Source organism: Nothoprocta perdicaria, unplaced genomic scaffold (assembly GCF_003342845.1).
Source record: "Nothoprocta perdicaria isolate Ctin4 unplaced genomic scaffold, notPer1 scaffold_17, whole genome shotgun sequence".
In the NCBI taxonomy this organism is placed as follows: Eukaryota; Metazoa; Chordata; class Aves; order Tinamiformes; family Tinamidae; genus Nothoprocta; species Nothoprocta perdicaria.
Window position 1 is genome coordinate 4,476,626 of NW_020454871.1, and position 19,472 is coordinate 4,496,097.

General features: G+C 44.5%; 1 protein-coding gene across 1 annotated transcript in view; it reads left to right on the forward strand.

Annotated features, from left to right (window-relative positions):
• Nucleotides 1-16,938: 16,938 nt before the first annotated feature.
• FGF13 (fibroblast growth factor 13) overlaps nucleotides 16,939-19,472 on the forward strand; it is a 102,887-nt gene continuing 100,353 nt past the window's right edge. Inside the window, exon 1 of the mRNA XM_026035959.1 lies at nucleotides 16,939-17,104. Coding sequence (XP_025891744.1) covers nucleotides 16,939-17,104 — 166 coding nt within the window. The remainder of the gene's footprint in view (nucleotides 17,105-19,472) is intronic.

The following is a 19,472-nucleotide window of genomic DNA, read 5'->3' on the forward strand; positions in this document are numbered from 1 at the left end:
AAAATCCTCACTTAAACTTTGTACTGAGTCGACTTCACTTAGGTAAACCCTTTGGGGACCATGTTATGCTCACGTAGGTAAAAATGTACTTTTATATGATGGTATCTGGTACATCGGCATCATAGCGAGCTTATGAAGGCAATGAGGATAAAATTGAGAGGTAAAGCAAGTTTAAACCAGCTGGTGGGAAGATTGTTCCTTTTGGCATGTAAGTCAGGTTCTGTGAGACAGTTTGGGGAAATTTGTCTGAAATTGTTTTGGGAAATGGACTATCAGGTTTGCATTTACAGACATGTCAGATGTGAGGGTGTACTGGGAGAGTGCTTCACAGATGGGGAAATATTTGGAAAAACACTTGGAACTAAATGACAAGCAGAGAAAGGAATGGAGCTAAAACTGAACCAACACCTGCAATTTTGCATTTAAAAACAAATCAGTAAACTTCCGAGCCATGGATCAAATCAGAAAAGATTAATTTCTGTGTGTATTAGAAAAAAAAATATGGTGCTATCTCATTTGCTTTCACCAGCATTTCACCAAATACTCATTTGTATTCACCAGCAATACACCAGCAATGTGTATTGCTTACACATAARGGTAAATGTGTACCCTTATGTCAGCTGTAGGAGAGGGGGAGAGTAAATGGCCTTGGACCGATGAGGAGACCCTCAGGTGACAGAAATGGGCCCGGATGGGCTTAACCCTGTGCTTTGGGGGCACAGACCAGGCCTGTCAGGTTAGGTGGAAGTTCTCAGACTTTGACCTAGAGCTGTTTCAAAAGAATATTCCCCTCTTTGTGCTCTCTATCTGGCTCTTAGTCTGCCCAGGGCTCTTAGTCTGCCCTGAAGACCACTGGGGTTTGCAACTAAGCCAGTGCTTTGCAGCTAGTGTCCATTTGCTTGGAAAGACTTCAATTAAAAAAAAAAAAAAAAAAACAAGATTGGATGTTTTCATGCATTTTCTGACAGATATTTTCTGTATATCCCTTTTGATGCATTCTGGGTCAGATGTAGAGACCATTGAAGGGAGCCTGAGGAGAAAACAAGCAAGAAATCACATAGGTGACAATGGTGCAGGAAAGAAGAGATGTCATAATTGGGATTTTAGAGGGATGTGAGAGCTTAGAAACYTGTTGAAGGAAGAATGTGTGGGTGCCAGGCTTTCTCTGACTCTCAAGGGGTGCAGTGGCCTGGAGATGGGGAAGAGATGGTTGGGAAGTGCTCCTCTGGGATGGAAGAACCACCTCAGCATCCAGCATGGAAGCCACACTAAACAAGTGGTTGAAGGTGAACTTTTTTGTCGGACTACAGGTGGAGGAAGGTGTTTGGGCWTGGTTATTTGTCTGAAACAATTGAGGGAAAGAGCAGCCACCAAAGCACTGAAGGTAACTCCTGTATATTCCTCTCGCGGCTTATGAGAGGGTAGGCATCAAAAACAGGTACAAACTCTTGTGTCTTACRCATTGCCCATGACCTCCTGAACAATAACTTCATCTCTAACAACCTAAATTCCCACCAGAATCTGCATCAATTCTCAGAGCTGTTGCTTCTTTCTCTCAATAATTTACTTCTGTAATGGTTTTGCTGGGTTTTCCTAACATCCAGGGAGTGAATTTCCAGCGTGGTTCTTAACAGCTTCAAGGCATCACAGGTTGCATTGCCTGCTGAGACATGCTGATAGTTATTAAAGTTTGCTGTCAGCTTGGATGGTCAAATATGCAAAGCACAACACTCAAATCAAATATGCCTGGGGAACAGGGGCTCRGAGCCTGCTCCTGGCTATGCAGTGGGTAGGACCATGGTGGCTTCCTGACAATTTATTGGCCTCTGTTTTAATTGTTAAACCATTGGGAGATGGCAAGGGGGGAACCCTCAAGTAACTGCAAATGAAAGTGTCCCAGCTCTGTGCCATAGTGTGCCACAAAGAAACCAGGATTGCCTTAAAGAGCCARTCTCATAGGCTGTCTGCTTTGGGTTTCTGTTTTTCATCTCATCTTTTGCTGATGTTCCTTTCTTTATTTTTTCAGCTTTTCTTGAATAGCATTTTCTGCTTGTTGTTTAAGAGAACCCCCAGAACACCCTACTACTATATGCTGATCTGTAATAAATTATTTTGAACCTTTTATTCAATATATTGTAAATGAAGCCTTTTGTGCRTGTTTGTGGTAGAACAGCTTTTCAAGATCAATGTGGGGCTTCTCCCTTTTTAGACCTTCTGATAGATTTAAAGAGGGCTGATGATATTGCTGAGTTTGAGTCCATGTGTTGACACTCAGTGTTCTGCAGCAGAGGTTCCCCCATCGATTGTATGCGACGGCTAAGTCGCACTTCACTGTCCAGCATGTTCGCTGGCCTAAGTCAAGTGGACAAGGTGGAAGAAATAAGGCGGAGTGATGAACGTCCTCACAGGGGAAAACTAGAGGCCCCAGAGGCTTTGCTGGGTTGCTCTCCTGTCATTCTCTGTTGAATGATGAGGAGAGTGCAAAAAATGATTGGCACATTTTTCACGCACTTGTCACATCTTAATCTTCACATCTCTAGAGCTTTGGACTTAAATCCCCTTGGACTACAGGAGCTGGAGTAAGAATTGTGTGTGCGTGTGTGTCTGCACGTGTATTTCCAAGGGTAGATTTTGGCACTTKAGCCTTAATAAGTTGACAGAGATGTAATTAAATTGAATGCGAACCACTGGTACTGTGTAGAGCTCAAATTAACCTCTGCAGCATCTGAGGAGTTTGAAACATGTTGTTTATAGACATCTCTATGGATTATGGGTATGTGGAATTATGAATAGGGATATGTGGAAGCATTCACCTGTCAGCCACCTTCCAGTAAGCCCCTTGGCTCCCACTGCCCAGGGAAGCTGCTCGGCCATGGTCAGATGAAGGCAAATGCCCTCAGTCCATTGCACTGTGCCTGATCCATGGGGCAGGAGAAGCTGCAGGAGAGAGTGATAGATCACTTTTGGGGAAAAACCTGTGATTTCTTTCTCAAACAAATGAATTTTCTTGTTAGTACCAAATTGTGAAGAATTCTTGCACTCCTCTCAGGACAGGTTGGGGGAGTTCTTCAGGACGTCGTACAAGTCATTACAAAACAGTGGCTTAGAAACTAATTCAAGGAAGACATCCTTCCTTGGAAAAAAGTCCCCTAATGAAGGTTAAAATATTTAAACTAACAGKCATCTGCAGAGAGCAATTGCTTACGGATTAATGTGGTTCTTTAATTCACTATGTCCTTTTTACCTTGTGTATTCCCCTGGAGGTATCACATCCGTCAGAAGTTTCCCATGAACTGTGAGCATTTACATCAATATCTGGCAAGAACAAGTAAGCTGGGAGGGTGAGGAAGTCTGCCTCAGAGAGGGGAACTTTCGTGTCATTTTTCACCATGGAATGGTCCATCTCCAAAGAAGAGGCAGCCTCTTGATCTGACTAACAAGTGCGGCATTTGATCTGTGCCTGCAGAGCACTTGATCTGTAATTTAGAAAGGACCTAATCGGCGTGGAGCTGGGAGGAGGGAGAGCTGGAAGTCCATRCTGATGGAGTAGACAGCAAGCTGTGCGTGGATGTGTGGTAGGATCTATGGATCAGTGCACCTGGAGATGGTTTTCTGTGGTTCTCTTGCACCCCCTTTGCATCCTAGGGCTCCTGCCTGAGTCCAGGGTGGTGGTGGCTGCTGCTGCTGGACGSTGCTTCTCATGCCTGTGCTGCTCCAGGAGGCAGGGAGAGCCATCCAGCAAAAGGAATTTCAGAGCAGCAAATTGTTTCAGGAAAAGCAGGCTGGCAAACTGACCACAAGTTCTTGTTGCTGCCATAATTAAATAAATAAGCAAGCAATTAAATAGAAACTGTGGCAGGCTCGGAAGCGAAACGGTCCCCTGCCTCCCTCCTCCTCCTCCTCCTCCTCCTCTCCCCCTTTCTGTAGCTGGCAGCAGAGCAGTGCTGCAATCTGGCTGTGTTTCACGGGAGATGGGACTAAATTTCTCAAGGAAAAAAGGGAAAAACAACAACAAAAAAAAACTCCAGGGCAAGACGCAGTGCTCTCGTTTCTGACATCTTAAGCTTGTCACAGACGCCGAGCCCGTTTCACCCAATGTGATTATCTCTCCCTCTCTCCCTCTGTCAAGGAGGCAGATGCCTCAGTGAGGCAAATATCGTCCCCAGCTTGTCATCTGGATGCTATAAACAGAAATAAGCCTTTTGGAAAAGCCTAAAATTATATTTAGTTGCAACTATGGGACGGAGGGAAAAAGAAAACGGAAAAAAAAACACCCTTCGTATTACAAGAGGGAAGAACAAAGCGTTTAGGCTGGCCCTAATCATCTGCAAATGTTGATGCATTCATTAACATAGCCTGCGTAAATAAAAGTTTTCYTTCTGTCATGCTTTTTATCTCCACCTAGAGCGTTCACTTGCCAGTCAGGTTTCTGCAAGCCATAAATATTCAGCTTTTTCTGGAATAGTGTTTTTTTTTTTTTTACCCAGTATTTGCTCTTTTTCATCTCAACTGTCTCCATATGCCAGCAGCAGCAACAACAGCAAAAGCCTGAGCTGGAGGTGAGCCTTGGATAGCCTGCAGAAGCCTTATCTAATGTGCACTTGTTAGCTCTGTGGTAAAGAATGAGCCCCCCAAAGTTACTGCTTTAGGTATGAAGTAAATTWAAACATTGTCCACTACTGCAGTACTGGGAACTCTACTTATGTCATGTTACTGCTCTGTGGAGCAGGCAGGAGTGGGCAGGAGAGATTAGCTATTAAGGTCCGGGTTTTAATAGCTTTCTATGCAGCGTGCTGACTAAGCAGCCTCAATTGCCAGCGTCTTAAAGGCTGTGCAGGAGAAAATTGAGGAGACATTTTAGTGTTTTGCTAGACAGTTCAGTCAGCCAAAAAATGGGAAACTGCCTAATTATTTCAACTTGGAGGGGAAAAAAATGTTAATTTGAATTTTTATTTTTTTAGGAAATGGCAAAATCAAAATGTTTTTTTTTTTTTTCCTCTACCCTATTTGGTGGCTGTTGCAGTTTGTTTTTGGCAGACAAATGGGAAAAAGTTAATCTCTGCAGCATTGTAGGCATAAGCAGAGTGTACCTGGAGCGGTGCGGGCAGACTGTGATGGCCCTGGGCTACCTGAGGTGGAGGAATGAGGGCAAAAGAAGTGAAGGGGAACCAAGGGTGCTGTTTTGTCCTTCAAATCAAGCTGACACAGATGATGTGATTAAAAATAAGTTTTAAAAGTTCTCTAGATGTGCTGAGTGATCCAATCAGGGATCCTGGACTGTCATTGTCCTTGTGCAAAACCTTATGTGGTCTAAGTGGCATCATGGTGCCAAATCACTAAGTGTTCTGCACCAGAGACACCTCTGAGACCCTCTAATAGCTCTAGTCAGATGAGAGCTGGAAAACATGGACTTAACTTGCACGAAAGCTTTGAAATCCCATTWAAAAAAAGCCCTCTCCAGTGATGCGACCATTAAAATCTGGGCAAAGCTTACAGCAGGGTTGTCTTTAGTTGGGTTGTTTCTTTTGCCTGTTACGGATGCTGTTGGTGATGGGATTTTTTGGCTGGTGGGCAGGTGGTTACCATGAGATGAGTGGCCAACTATGAGTGCAGAAACTGAAGAAAAGGCATAGAGAAGAGGCCCAGCAATGAGCAATTGCTGTAGCTTTCATAAATGTTGGTCTGGTCTATGTGGAGCTCCCACTTATCAGATGGTTCTTTGAGAGCTCCTGCACAAATGAATGAATTGTAGAAGGCTTGGTGGCATCAAATCAAAGTGAAGTTGCATTTGCAGTCCCTTTCTGGAGGAAGAAATGTGGGGAGGCAATTAGTGATAAACTACGGTTGACATTTTGCCCTCTGTTCTAAAAATGCAGGGGCATCCTGGTGGTCAGGACGGGTTTTTTACTTCTCATGCTGAAGGTGTGTGCTGCTTTTGAGGTGCTTTGGAGGYTCCTCTAGGATGCTCCTGTCCAGCGTGAGGGGGCTGCTGCCAGCCCAGATAAATTGTGCATTGTAGTACCAGCCTCTCATCCCATCTCTCGACTTATGAGAGAATGGTCAAAGATCAACAGACTTTTCTGCTCTGTCCTCTACAAAGAGGGACAAAGCTTTTCCTCCTCCTTTACTTGCTCTTTGGGGAGGAGAAGATGCTGCTGGGGAAGTTGGGGCTGGAGGAGCTGGCAGGTTCTGTTCTCCAGGAGCTTCCTGAGCAGGTATGTGGCCTTGGTCCTTGAGAGACCAAGGGGACCTCTGCAAGGAAATTCTTGGAAAAACTGACTCTGGAAACTTTTTCTTAAGGTTTCTTTGAGAATGGTGCTATCCCCATGTAGGTTTATTAGCAGATGTTAGCATGTCCTTGCTTTTTCCCTTTCTGTCCTTTCCTTTGTCCTGTCYTCTTCTTCCCACTTCTGTGCTTGCCTGGGCTTCACCCGACTTTGGTTACTGTTGATTACTGTAGTTCTCTACCCAGAGGCAGTCATTTTTATTTATTTTAGTATTCTAATTTCAATTTCAGGATCAAAAAGAAAATAACATTGACCAAAAAGAATTAAGAGCAATAACTTTCTCAGAGAACTAAGACTTTGAAATTAATTTTTGTATTCAATTTAATTTCATGGGTGTACAGCTTCTATTACACATAGGTGACTGGGTTGCAACAACTGTAGAAATATTTATTTTAAGTCTTGTAATGTGTTATTTATGAATGTATTATAGTTTTAATGATTCACTTACAGGACTATTGTGGCAACAGCACCTTATCTTAAAAAAGAGAATTTGCAATATGAAGTAGTTAATTAACAATAAGGAGAAGAATAAGAATGGACTGCAAAGATGCATACAAATTAGCAAAGCTAGCGGGATAATAGGTGGGCATTATGCAGGTTTGAATAACAAGTGAGAAACCGTGACTGAAAAGGTCTAAGCTTGCGTTTAGGCTGGTGTCTGCACATCTCATCTCTGACAGGACATTATTGACAAGCTCCTTAGGCTTAGCAGGTCTGAACTGGGGAGAATTACTTTGGTAAAATAATATGAGATCCACCTTGACAATGTGTGTGAGAATGTGGGCAACTTAATGTTGCATGGCTCCTTCCTGGGAGCTTCAAAATACCTTTGTCAGATGCAAGATAATGTCAAGTAAATATTTAAAGCTGTTTGTGCCACAGCGTATTAGAGAGTGGCCTAAGGTTGTGAAAAGGGGCTAGATGCACTTCATTTAAACAGGCCATTTAAATGAAGAAAAGCAATGTAATATTTTAGCAAAGTAATTTAGTAAAGTATTAAAGTTAAGTCATATTTTAAAGGAGGGGCAAATAGTGATGCTGTTTTAGACRTGGATATAGTGCTTGCCTAGAAGGAGAAGCAGCGAGGGCAGGCAGCTCCTGTGGTGGCTGGGAGGTCGTGGAGCCTCTGATGGGTCAGAAGTCCTTTGCCAGCCTCACCCTGTTCTAGCTCCTGTTCAGACTTTGGTCTTTGGTGTAGACGTAGTCACGCTCAGGTCCTCGCTCATGAGCATTTTTGGTTAATGCTCGAGTAAAAGTTAATTACCAAAGTGCTGGCAGGCTATGGGGAGACACTGAGCTTGCTTGGGTGATGAGAAGGCAAGGCTAGAAGAGCCCTTTGGCAGCTGGAAGCACTTGGTTAAGCACAACCTGCTTTCAACCTGACTCTCAGAAAACTGCTTTTATTGCCTTCRTCTGCTGTCTTCTGGCTCATTCCTTTGCTTTAGGTGGCTGGTTGAAGAGTAGCTACTGTGGAGGGCAGCTAATTGAATGGATGCTMTGAGAAGATGTATGAGAATGGATTGTATCTTCTTTTTGCCTAAAACTTTGGCCAGATTCCTGTTATTTTTCACTAAGAATAAATGCATGAGGTTCAGTGAACACGCAACATGTCGGCTCTGCACATGGAGTGTGTTTTGTTCACCCACAGCTACTTCAAATGCCCTTCTAGGCARCTGCCCACAGCGGGACACTTTGTATAGACATGATGGGAAGCTAAAGCCCTTCGTCAGGCGCTATTAATATATGACATGCAAAGCCTTCCTGGAGACCAGCTTGAGCGCGGAGCTGTCAGATCTGGCCGCGGGAGGCTCGTGTTGGTCGTGTTACCTGGTGGCAGGGAATGACTTCTGATGGGTAAGGGCAAGGCCTGAGCCTGGGCTCCCCAAGCAGCCTGGCCCAGCAGAGCTGCCGGGCTCCTGGGCGGTTGAGGCGGCCCTGGTGTCGCATCCTCAGCTGTGAGAGATGACAATTACAGCAATAATTCAAGGCAAAAAAATTGACAGAACCATTTAATGTGTGTGAGAGCGACAGCGAGTCATCTCTGATCACTGCGTTCAGCAGCCTGGAGATCCTCAGACACCCAGGGCTGCCTCAAATCCTCGTCTGTGTGACAGCGCGGGGAAGCGGCTCAAAGTCACGGCCTCCTTCCTTCGCAGGGCTTTAAGCCTAAAACATCACAGCAGCTGGAGGCAGGGCTTGTTTTTGACAGGGGCTTTGGGAGGGAAGAGCTTTCCGTAGTCTGGGACCGTTAGCGGCCTGACGAATTTCACCTTAACGAGGTGACGTAGCTGCCGCTGCGCTGCGGGCCCTGGTGAATGCGTTAGCCCAGGTCGCTTGTGAAACTGGTGTGAAATGCTGGGTTAAAGGCCCATTAAATTGTGAATCAGGTTTTACAAAGATATGTTGAAGGGTTTCAGTTCATGTGCAGAGAATGTCGCTAACATGAAAGTTACTGATTAGAGTGAAAAAGAGATGCTTATTATTCCCCAAACTGCAACAACTTATTTAATAAATTCCRTGAGAAAGCTTGAAAAAACTTTCTGCTCTCTAGCAGTCACCTAAGATACGAGTAGGGGTGGCAGCTGATATTAAAAGTACTCCTAAGTGCTTATGGGGCATAAAGGGCAAGGAGCATTAGGAAAATTCCTTCCACTGGGGATTGGGAACAGGATGAACACTGCTATGCACAGTGTCTGCAAAAGGGGACTGTCTGCGTGCCTGTTTTCAGCTGTATGGGCCAGATTCTCAGCTCCTGCAAATTGCTGTGAGGGTCCTCTCGAATTTTCCATTTAACTGAAGCCAATATGGACTGAGACACACCAGACTTTTATAGCAACTAAATGTCTTTTCCACTTTCTAAAGTGTTTGAACCAACTTCCAGAATAAATGTTTTAATTTATTTTGAGCGATGTAGAGGCCCAGTAGGCATAAATATGGTAATGACACCAAATAGTGATTTGTTTTTAATATGGATGGTTTCAAAGCAGTGTGGAGTGATCGCAGCATCCCTGGAGGCAGCTCCGCAGCTCCCATCTGTGACACACAATAGCCTTACTTATTTGGAGAAGAGTGGCTCTCTCTTCCCCTAAAATAAAGACTGTCTTCTATATCCTAAACACTAGAGACTGAATTATAGCTCAGTTCTGCAGCAGTATCTTTCTTCTAAGGCAGATGTTTATCTTGACCAGCATTGATACCTTTTTATGAAGAAGAGGACCTGTATTCACGCACTAGAATGTGAAATGTGGTGATTTTTTTTTTCTTAGAACCCTGTTGTTGCTTGCTGCCCAACAGGATGTTGCAGCTTGAGCATCTCTGGGCCCGTGTTTTTCTGTGGTGCTGAATTTCCAGCTGCAAGAGCAGCTCCTGGCTGGCAGTCGATGGGAATGGAGCCATCCGGGACTGCCCAGGCTGGGGGTCACGTAGTGACCCCTGAATTCCGGACCGTGTCGATGGGAACACGTGTTGCTTTGTATATTTTTTAGTGTACTTTTTCCTTGTCACTGTGCCCTTCCCTGTGGTCACAACGTGTCACTTGGGCATGAACAACTTGTGAGTTCACTGCGAGCTGGCAGAACTGTTCCTGCCTCTCTTTGGCTGTTTCTTTCATATATCCTAGTAGCCCTTCAAGTGTTTTAGACTTCCATACCCGATTTTAAGTTGGCTATTAGGAAGTTACTGCCATTTTGGTTCCGTTCACACTCTATAATGGGTGTGCTGCCCAATACATGGGAGTGCCACAATATTGCTTAAAAGAAAGTTAAGTATTTGAGAATGGTATCAAACATGTAARTGGACACCAGGAGCCTGATCATTGGGAAATTGGGAAAGTTAAATCTTGGGTAGTTGGGAAATTGGGTAGTTAAATCTTCTGCTAATAATCTGCTGGTATTTTGGGGCACCCTGCCCGTACTTCTTCATGCAGCTCTTGTGACTGCGCCGCGGCACGCTCGTGTCTCCAGCATCCGYGGTGCTCAATGCACACGGGCGCCTGCAAAATGAGTACGACGCTGCAGATTACTGTGTATGTGCGCATGGAGCAGCCCACCTGCTTGGCAAGCGGCCAGCTCACGTTTAGCTTAGCAGATGGGAAAAGCAGAAAGCCACTCCAAGTACGCAGGGAAGCAGTATTTATTCATTCAGGGGCGAGTGTGGCAATGTGGTGAGCAGAGCTGCAGTTAGTGAGAGCAGGCAGAGCAAAAACCCAGGACTGGTGTCTGGGAAGGGGGAAGTGGTCGGTTTGCTGGATGGACAGCAAGCTGAGGATGTTGTGTAGCAGCTGATGAGCAGGAGCGTGRATCCGAGCTTCTTTAACATGGGAGGCTGGAAAACACTGCTGAGCATCTGCAGAAGAAACGGAGCGATCTCTCCCAAACCAAGCACTGAATGTGGGCACAGTAGGATCACGTTTATAGGCAGCTGTGTCACTGAATAGTGGCCAAATTAGAGGTAATCAAAGGCTATTTGGTAGCTGATGGATGTCCGGAAAGCCTAAGAAATCAGATTATATGCAGAAATGTTTGTGCRCTTCTGAGCAAAGAGATGCATTCTCAGTTGAATGTATTAAAAAGAAACTGCTGTTGGATGTCATTGTCCTTATTATGCACGAGGATCTAAGTGAAGCCTTATCTTAGCTAGTCTTTTTAGAGAGTAGCAGCCTATTACTGCTAGCAGTTTTCAATTACTTCTTTAGGTCAAGGAGCACGTTTCATGCAAATAATTTTGGAAGATCTGAAAATAATTATTCTGCAAGGTTGACCCCAAGAAAATGTTTTTCAGAATTTTTTCAATGTATCAGAAGGTTTAAAAGTCCCCATTCCTTTGGAAAGAGATGTGTTCAACAAGGCTGCAGTCCCTTTTTGAGAGACAACAGGTGTTGATTTAAAAGAAAGAAGCTATTTCACAGCAGAAAGTGGTTTCAAATCAAAACATAGTATCTAAAACTATCAGTAAAATATTCTGTTGTGGTGGTGAAGATGGTTGTGCAAACCTTAAGTAATTTTCTCTCCAAATGAAGTGTTTTGCCAAAACGAATTTTGACTAAATAATTTTGCCTACCTTTGTGCATTTTTTAGTATGGAATTTATTGAGCGCATATAGGAAAGAACTGTGCAAAAAAAAAATCTGTCTAAAGCTGGGAAGATAAATCCACCTGTGCATTTGTGCTGAAAAGGCTCCATGCAGACCTTGTCCATCCCTTTCCTGGTGTTTGGTGGGTCTGTGCAGCGGGGGAGCCAGGCTGGAGGTCCAGCTTTGCACGGGCTCAGCTAAACCCTGACAGTGGGACAGCAGCTCCCCAGCTGCTCACACACCCTTTTACAGGGGCGGTTTCTGTTCACTGCTGCACATTGGCCTAGGCGCAGGACTAGGATTTAGAAGAAGTCTTTGGGGGGGCGGTTTGTGCTGCAGTCTCCACTGACTGCAGCAGTTTAGGGCTGTTTGCATCGGCTCTGCAGCTACCGGGGAACCTGGCCAAGTGTGGTGCTGGACGTGGGCTGGAGAACCCCTCCTGAGGCCCAGGCTGCTCCTGCTTGTAGCCAAAGCAGCTGATCTAGGGAGAGTTTAGGGATCTGCACCGTATATTAGCAGTCATGGCAGAGGCTGAGCTCTTGACTTTACCATAAAGATTATTACTGGGGCATCACTGATCMGTTTTAATTTGTGATAGCATGTAACGTTTATGCTTTAAATAGCAGTTTAGCCTCCTTTTCTCCCCAGAAACAGACAGGAGCTCTTAGACCATATAGTGTGGAATCCCTGAAGCCTCAGCTCCTAATAACCAGCTCAATCTAATTTAGATCAGCAGTTTGAAACGTTATTAGTTCACATAGTAAAAACTGGAGAAGGAATTTGCTCCTCCAAGACTTGTCTCAGGTCTTCCAGATAATTAGTGCCCATCTCAGAATTTGTGCTTGTATGTATGTGTGCCATAAAAGTGTCCTCTTAATATCGATTCAAAAATAAGTTCAGAGAAGTAGTTGCCAAAGAGGAAGCTCAGGGTGTYGGTTTGAGACCTGAAGCCCAAGAATCTGCTGCTGCACACGTAGAGCGAGGAGGTTTCAGCATGGAGCAGCCTTCACCATCAGTAGCGTCCATGTGCAGTGCRAGCTCAGTTCAGGTGGAGGTGAGCCACAGCATAAAAGGTTCTTGCTGTTATGGAAGTTTCCCTGTTGTGTTTTTGAACTTTGGTTGAAGTTGATGCATTGTGACCCCAGTGTCTGGTTGTGGTGGTGGGGAAAAGAGGGACCTCAGAGACAGCTTGTTGAGCAAGAGGCTGTGGCTGCTTGTAGATGCTGTGACATCTGTTGTCACTGCAAAGGAGCAAAGCAGAGCTGGTTGAACCTCAAAATTATGTGTGTGCAGACACCCAGGAGAGCTGGGCTGGGCAAGGATGGACTGTGGTGCCTTTAGGAGGATGTGACTATATGACAGCTCCAGGATAGCTTGTTTTAACTACCTTATGACTATGTGTGTTCCTTGAAGTACCCAAATGAGACGATTGTGTCGTACAGCTGGTAAACAGAAATCACCCCTTCAGATGGAATAAATTAGGGCAGAAATAGTGCAGGAGAGAAGAGAAGCCCAGGGAATTGTTACTGCATAGGTACCTGAGAGTTTTCTATCAGCCACTGCATCTGGGCATGTGTTATCAGAGAAAATCCCCACGTTCCCACCCGTTCCCTGCCCCGTGGGCACTCCCTTAGAGCAAGTTATTCTGAAGGCAGTATTTTCAGTCTTGTCCCCATGAGGAGCTGAAAGCAACTTGATATTCTGATATTTTTTCCAAAAGGGAAGAACCAGCTGTGTGCAGGCCTGGGTCGCTGCGCTCTTCATCTTCCCTTCCCTTTTGTGGGTGGAGGAGGCAGAGGATGAAGGAGAAAAGGCATCACCATTTCAATTGACCACCCCATCGGGCAGGAAAAGACATTTATYGCCAGTATCTCGTGCCTCGCTGCATGTGAAACTAAGAGGAACACAAGGAAAGGAACACGGAGGAGGAGGAGGGAAGCTCCCATTTTGGGTCATTCAAGGAGAGGAATGTCAAAACAGATCCATGGAAGTAGCAAACATGGATGTTCTTGTGTCRTATGGGCAAGAACAACAGTAACGGGAACATGGTGATTTCTCTTGCCTCAATACTAAAACGTATTTACCCTGTGGATGCTCCAGACYCCAGCTTACAGAGCTGCAACACCAGTAACCCAGGAAAAATAAGACAAAGCAGATTTTTAAGCTTGTAGCTGCTGGGGGAAGGAGGCTTTCTTACAGCTTTATTAAACTCCGAATTGTATCAGGAATTACTCTGGTTGCAGCCAGAGCCAAGCCCTATGGACAGGCTTGATGTTATAGTTTCTGGCAATTCTAGATGGGACTGAAATGAAGTTAGACATAAAAGACAGACACAAACAAGCCAGTGGAGTGTTCAGCTGATGTATTTATATAACGTCAACTTGTTTGAATTTACCTTGAAAAACATTATGGTGCTAGTAGTCATTTTTAAAATGACTTTTTTTCCCCTCTCAATAAGACAAGAAGGAAGCTTTTTTCATAGGGATTTCTCAGTAAATTTTTTATTACTGTGGCTATTTTAAAAATAAGCAATATGCTGCAGAGGAATATTTAGCAAATTGAAGATGGAAACGCAGCTAAATGGACCATTTTGCTAGCTGGCCAAACGACTGCACGGGAGTCTTCAGGAAGGTGGCCGAGGCAATGTAGACATGCCCCAACTCCATCCAYGTGGTGGTGAAGCTGAGCGCTTGCCAGTCTTCTCACATGTCTTCTGCTGCCCTTACTGAGCTTGAAGCTGTCTTGTGATTACCACCCAAATTAGCTGATCTAAAGCCAGCTCATGTGTCTGTGCATTGAACAGCAGAGTGTAAGTATATCTGAGGTCCTGCAATTAGCACAAAGTCTGGAATTGGAGGGATCGTAGCCTAGAAGGAGTGTTACCCTTACCCCTTAATGTTCTCTACCCTGCGTGGCCCAGTGTGTAAATACTGCTTTGGATTTTGATCATCTTGACTAAAATTTAGCCTTTGCCTCCTACTCTGGTGTATTTGATAAATGTGTTCTTTACTCTGTTAGCAAAATCATTTGAGATTTSTGGTGAGGGAGGATATTTCTCCGTTTCTAAAGTGTTTATTTACAGAATATGTTGAATACTGATCCTTCTGTGGCTGCAGGTTCATTATTTTTAGTTACTAGAAATGGACATTATCAGGTCATGAAAGCTTTTCACATTGAACTCCGTGGGTTTGAATTTTTCCTGTGGATAGATCCATGGTCACAGAACTGAGAACCTGCTGCTGTCATTTCAGTGGCTCCACGAGTCTGTCTGGCTGTCGTCAGAGCAGAGAAAAGGCATTTGGGTTAGAGGATCTTTCTAATTTTRTATTAAATTCCATCTGTGTTCATGGCATTGATCCTCTTAAGAAAAGGTTTTAGCTATTCTCCAAACAGTGGTATCAATAATGTTATTAATGCATCGTGCCAGCAGCGAGGCTCCGTTAGAACTGCAGTCCCTGGTACTGGCTCCAGATGCTCCTGCCGTGGTGTTGCTCTAAGGAAGCCTCCACTGCACCGGCTACCTGGAATTCAGTTCAACTTGTGCATCTGTGTTGGCTTTAGTATCTTCTTAATTTTTTCAGCGTGCGACTGTGCACGGGGTGATAAGAGAATGCGGGTGATGAACCAGGGACCGAGTGTCTCCTGCAGCCATTCTCTCCCTTGGTGGGACGGGTGCTGCCTCTCCRAGGATCGGGCTGGGATCGTGGCCCGTGCCAGAGGCTGCTCCCGCCGGCCGGGCTCGCTCTGCCTTTCGCTCCTCTCCCGGCTGTTGGCGTTTCTCAACGCGCCTTATCCTTCATCGCTGTAGATACCAGAGGGACGTGCCGCAGGGTTCCTGCACCATTGAGGGCCCTGGACRTGGTTTACGGGGGATTTTGCCCAGACTCCTGCAGTAGCAGCTYCTGCGTGGTGCTTTTTTGGAGGACCGACCCATGACTGCTCTTGAGCTTCTCTTGGGTATTGACTCTCCTTGGCGATTGCCCCGCAGCCTCAGGGCTGTCAGTGTCCATCGTGAACGTGCAAACCCTTCAAACAAACCAAAGTAAAACAAGCTAAGGCAGCAGCTATCTGGCAATCCAGACCTTGTGCTTCGGTGACCTAATGTTCGTTTTTGAGCCACTCTTTTCCTGTTAACTTATGCGTCACTTTACATGACATTGTGTCTGTATCTGGGTCATTATAAGTGTATATTACTGGTGCTGTTTCCAGTCTAATGAAGCAACAATAGCTACAGTGCAAAACGTTTCCTATGGATTAATGACATCAAGGAAAATGATTACCCCCTGTGGAAAGAGCAGACAGGTTGAAACAGTTAATTATCTCCTACGTGTGGCTTTTACCATTCCTGATGGAAAAAAAGCAACTGGAGGCCAGTGTCATATTTTTGGCTGAGCAWATTCTTGTTTAAATCTGTGTGATGGTTCTTAAAAATCAGTGGTGGATGTATAGGAAATGGTTAAATTGTTTGAATGTTCTGCTAAAACGTCTAAAAACATATAAGCTTGTATACTGCCGGTGCAGCTGCAGCTTTTTAGGCTAGCAGTAAAATGTTGTCTTTCCTGATCTTTGAATTTTTGTTTTTTGTTAGTGTTGTAGATTCTCAGCCTGGYTTTGGCTCTGTTTCTGTGTCTCGTTATGAATTACTAGTAATGGTTATAGACTGTCTTCTGAAAACTCTTCTCACTTGGGGTTTGAAAGACGATCTGTGCCTAAAAGTTCCAAGTTGAAGGATCTCTATCTCTGTTATTAAGGCTTTTTTATTATTATTGTWTTTTAAGATAACGGCAAAGTGCTTCAGTTCTTCTAGCATAGCTGGAGCTTCTCCGTATTTTTTCTTGCCTTTAAGTAGTGTGATCCCCATTCAGAAAACATTTCAGACTGCATATCATTTATATTATTAACGGTGGTATTGATTTATAAGATCGACTTCAAAAAAACGACTTGCTGTTTTACAAGAAAGCCATCGAAAGGATTGATGTGCATTCCCTTTGTACATCTACTCTCCTATCCTTTGGCAGTGACGATCAAGTCAAATGTCACTGGATTATCATCCTTGTGCAGAGGAACAGCGTATAATTGCTTTGATGAAGGGATACTTTTATTTTGGGGAACAGACCCGCGGCTGCTGCGTTACCTGCGGCTACGGAATGATTACCCCCTGACTTAGCGATTGCCTACGGCTGGGCAATAACCGCATGCTTTTGTTTTTCTGAATGCTCGTTTTTCTGAGTCTGCATGCAGAACAGATCTAGACGTTACCGGAGAATAGAGCAAAGCAGCAGAAAACCTTATTGCTGCTTTCTGGAGCACGGTGTTACTCTATTTGCGAAAGCTGCATGAAACGCTATAAATTGTTATTGTTTGGGAAGAATTGTTTATAAAAGTAAATATTTTCCCCACTTCTCTGCCACTAAGTTACTTTTAAGATGTTTAATTTTATTTTCCTTTCTAAAATGTTTCTCCCTTTCCTCTCTCTCTCTCTCCCCCTTCTCCCCCAACGTTATGTAGTTGATTTGATTCTCTAGATGTGCTTTCCTCAAGCTCTAACTTGAGTTCATTTTGTTATGTGGTGACCACAGTTATGGATGACGCTCCCCCTGGCACACAGGAGTACATTATGTTACGGCAAGATTCGATCCAATCTGCGGAATTAAAGAAAAAAGAGTCCCCTTTTCGTGCTAAGTGTCACGAAATCTTCTGCTGCCCACTGAAGCAAGTGCACCTCAAAGAGAACACAGAGCCCGAAGGTTTGTGGCACTACGGATCCATGTTCTGTTTGTTTCTCTTATTTTTATTTTTTTTCCCATGTATGTCCCTGGAGCGTGCTGTATGTTTTCCAGCCTGTGTCGGTGTAGTGCAACGGATGCAGGACGCGTGATGTGCTCCATGTCCCCTTTTGCTTGCCTGTTAGTGTCTGGGTTGGGGGACCCGATAGTACAAGCCACGTATGGCATTATTGTAGATAAGACTTAAAGCGACGCTGCTTTTCCTTAAATAAAGTCTGTTTCAGCTCTCATCATTACACACTGCCATTTTTTTGGGCTGCCAAAAGTCGCTTGCTACTTTAAAGAGCATCARTTCCGAGTCGGCCCTTTCTGGTGATGTTTCTGAAGTTGCACTTTGCTGAAAATAGTGGCACTTGGCCTCGGATTCAGCTCATGCCCAGCACCCTTCACTCCATAAGGCTTCTGCATCGCGCTCGCGGGTGCTTGCGGCCGCTGTCCCGCAGCGAAGCAGGGAGCACTTTGTATGTAATGCACGCCCAGCTGCATTTTGGAAACYGAAATTGCATGCAGAGCAGAAGAAATAAGTAGAAATGTTTTCCTTTTCAGATAAAGCACAGGTATGGTCTATTCTAATGCTGTGTTTACGAATATGAAGCTCCTGGGTTATCTGTATCTTTAACTTATTGGTCAAGTGTACGTAAGATGAAGCCCTTTTTAATCCTCTTTTTAATATTTTCTCTTGTTGTTCCATGTGTTTTGCATTACTGCCTCATATTCCACATGGTAAGCGTTCCACTTTTTGCATGAGGTTTGCCAAGATGAATAATGTTACTGCTGGTAGACGTGTTTTAARATGAAACATTTTGGGCTGGATTCTGCCACAACTGAACTTGCAGGAATGGCAAAGGGATCAGGTTGGAGCCCATCCCCACAGATCACAAGTGTTTTACTAAAATGGTGTTTACATATTTCTGAGCCAGACTATAAAGAGTTTGATTAAAAATCCTGGGGCAGGGGAAGGTTTTAGTTTCAGTGATAAAGTGTGCCTGAATTTTAAAACTGGATTTTGGAAACAAAGTTTAATTCTGCTCTCATTTCATTGCCTGACTTGTTAGGAACTTGGGGTCTGAATGTGAAGGAAAGCTGAATCCCATGACGCTCTCCTGGATTAACAAATACAATGAATTTTCTTACCAGRTTTGTGTTGTTAGTAAATTATCAGAAACATTTGAGTCAAGCACCTCTAGAAAGATGTTGACACCTGAGCTTTCAGAGGTGCTTAGTGTCCTCATCAAATGGTATTTTGGGAAATGAAGGTTTCCTGTGAGCCGTGGAGTTGGTGCAGCACTTTGCACTGAGCTGATCTGGGCGGCCCTACTGACCCAACTCTGTTTTTCACATTTTTTTTATTAATTTGTGCTCATGTGAAAATGCAATAGAAGTTGGTGATCATTTCCATGTATTTTGTATAGAAAACTGGATTCCTGATGGTGACTAGCTCAAAGCTATGGTCATTTTCAGTGAATAAATCAACGCTTTACACACTGTTGGCATGTTCAAGAGGAGAAGACTTGGGAAGGAGAGGAGAAGACTTGGGAAGGAGAGTTGTGCTGGGCCTTTTATCAGCAAGGGTGATTCTCCTGGGGGCATGGCCTGGTTTCAGCAATGGGGAATGGAGTCTTCAGCAGATGCTCTCAGGGTGATGGCTCTAAGTGAAGTCCTGGAGAGCATCAGTTCTGCCCTGTTGTTGCCCAAAAGCTCACAGTTACTGCTTTTCAATTGTCAGTAAACCTGCACGCTGCTGCTCCCCAACAGCTATGTTGCTCCTTCCTCCATGGCATATGGTATTGTTAATCATTCTTACTTAAAATGCTCACTTCAGAGAGGAAAATACTTTYTCTTGCAGTATATGAAGATGGATGTCTCTTCCTTCCTCTCTTCACCCTCAATCTCTCCCTGTTCTCCTCCAGGAGTTTTGCATTACTGCCACTAATCCCACAGCCATCCGGGTTGGTGAGAATTCATAGAGGCATCAACTTGGTGGAATTTTTATTGTTGCATGGTTTCTACRTGTATTTCTGTGGAGGAACCACATCTAGCATGAGAGACAAGATGTTTGCTCAGGTGTCCTTTTAGCCTCTCTTGCWGCACAAATTGCCTCGGGCCACACGGGTCTGTCTTTGCACTTGGTGAGTGGGCTGGCAACAGTGTCAGACCCACTGAAGGGCTGATGTATGTCATCCTCGGTGGTTTGCTGRCACAAAGCTGAAAAATCTTGAGTGTGAAATGATCTGAATGGTGCTTTCGGTGCAAACACAAAAACAGTCTGTTGAAGCCAATGGAGCAGCTGAAATAAACCCTAGCCCGGCTGTGAACCCAGCAGTCAAAG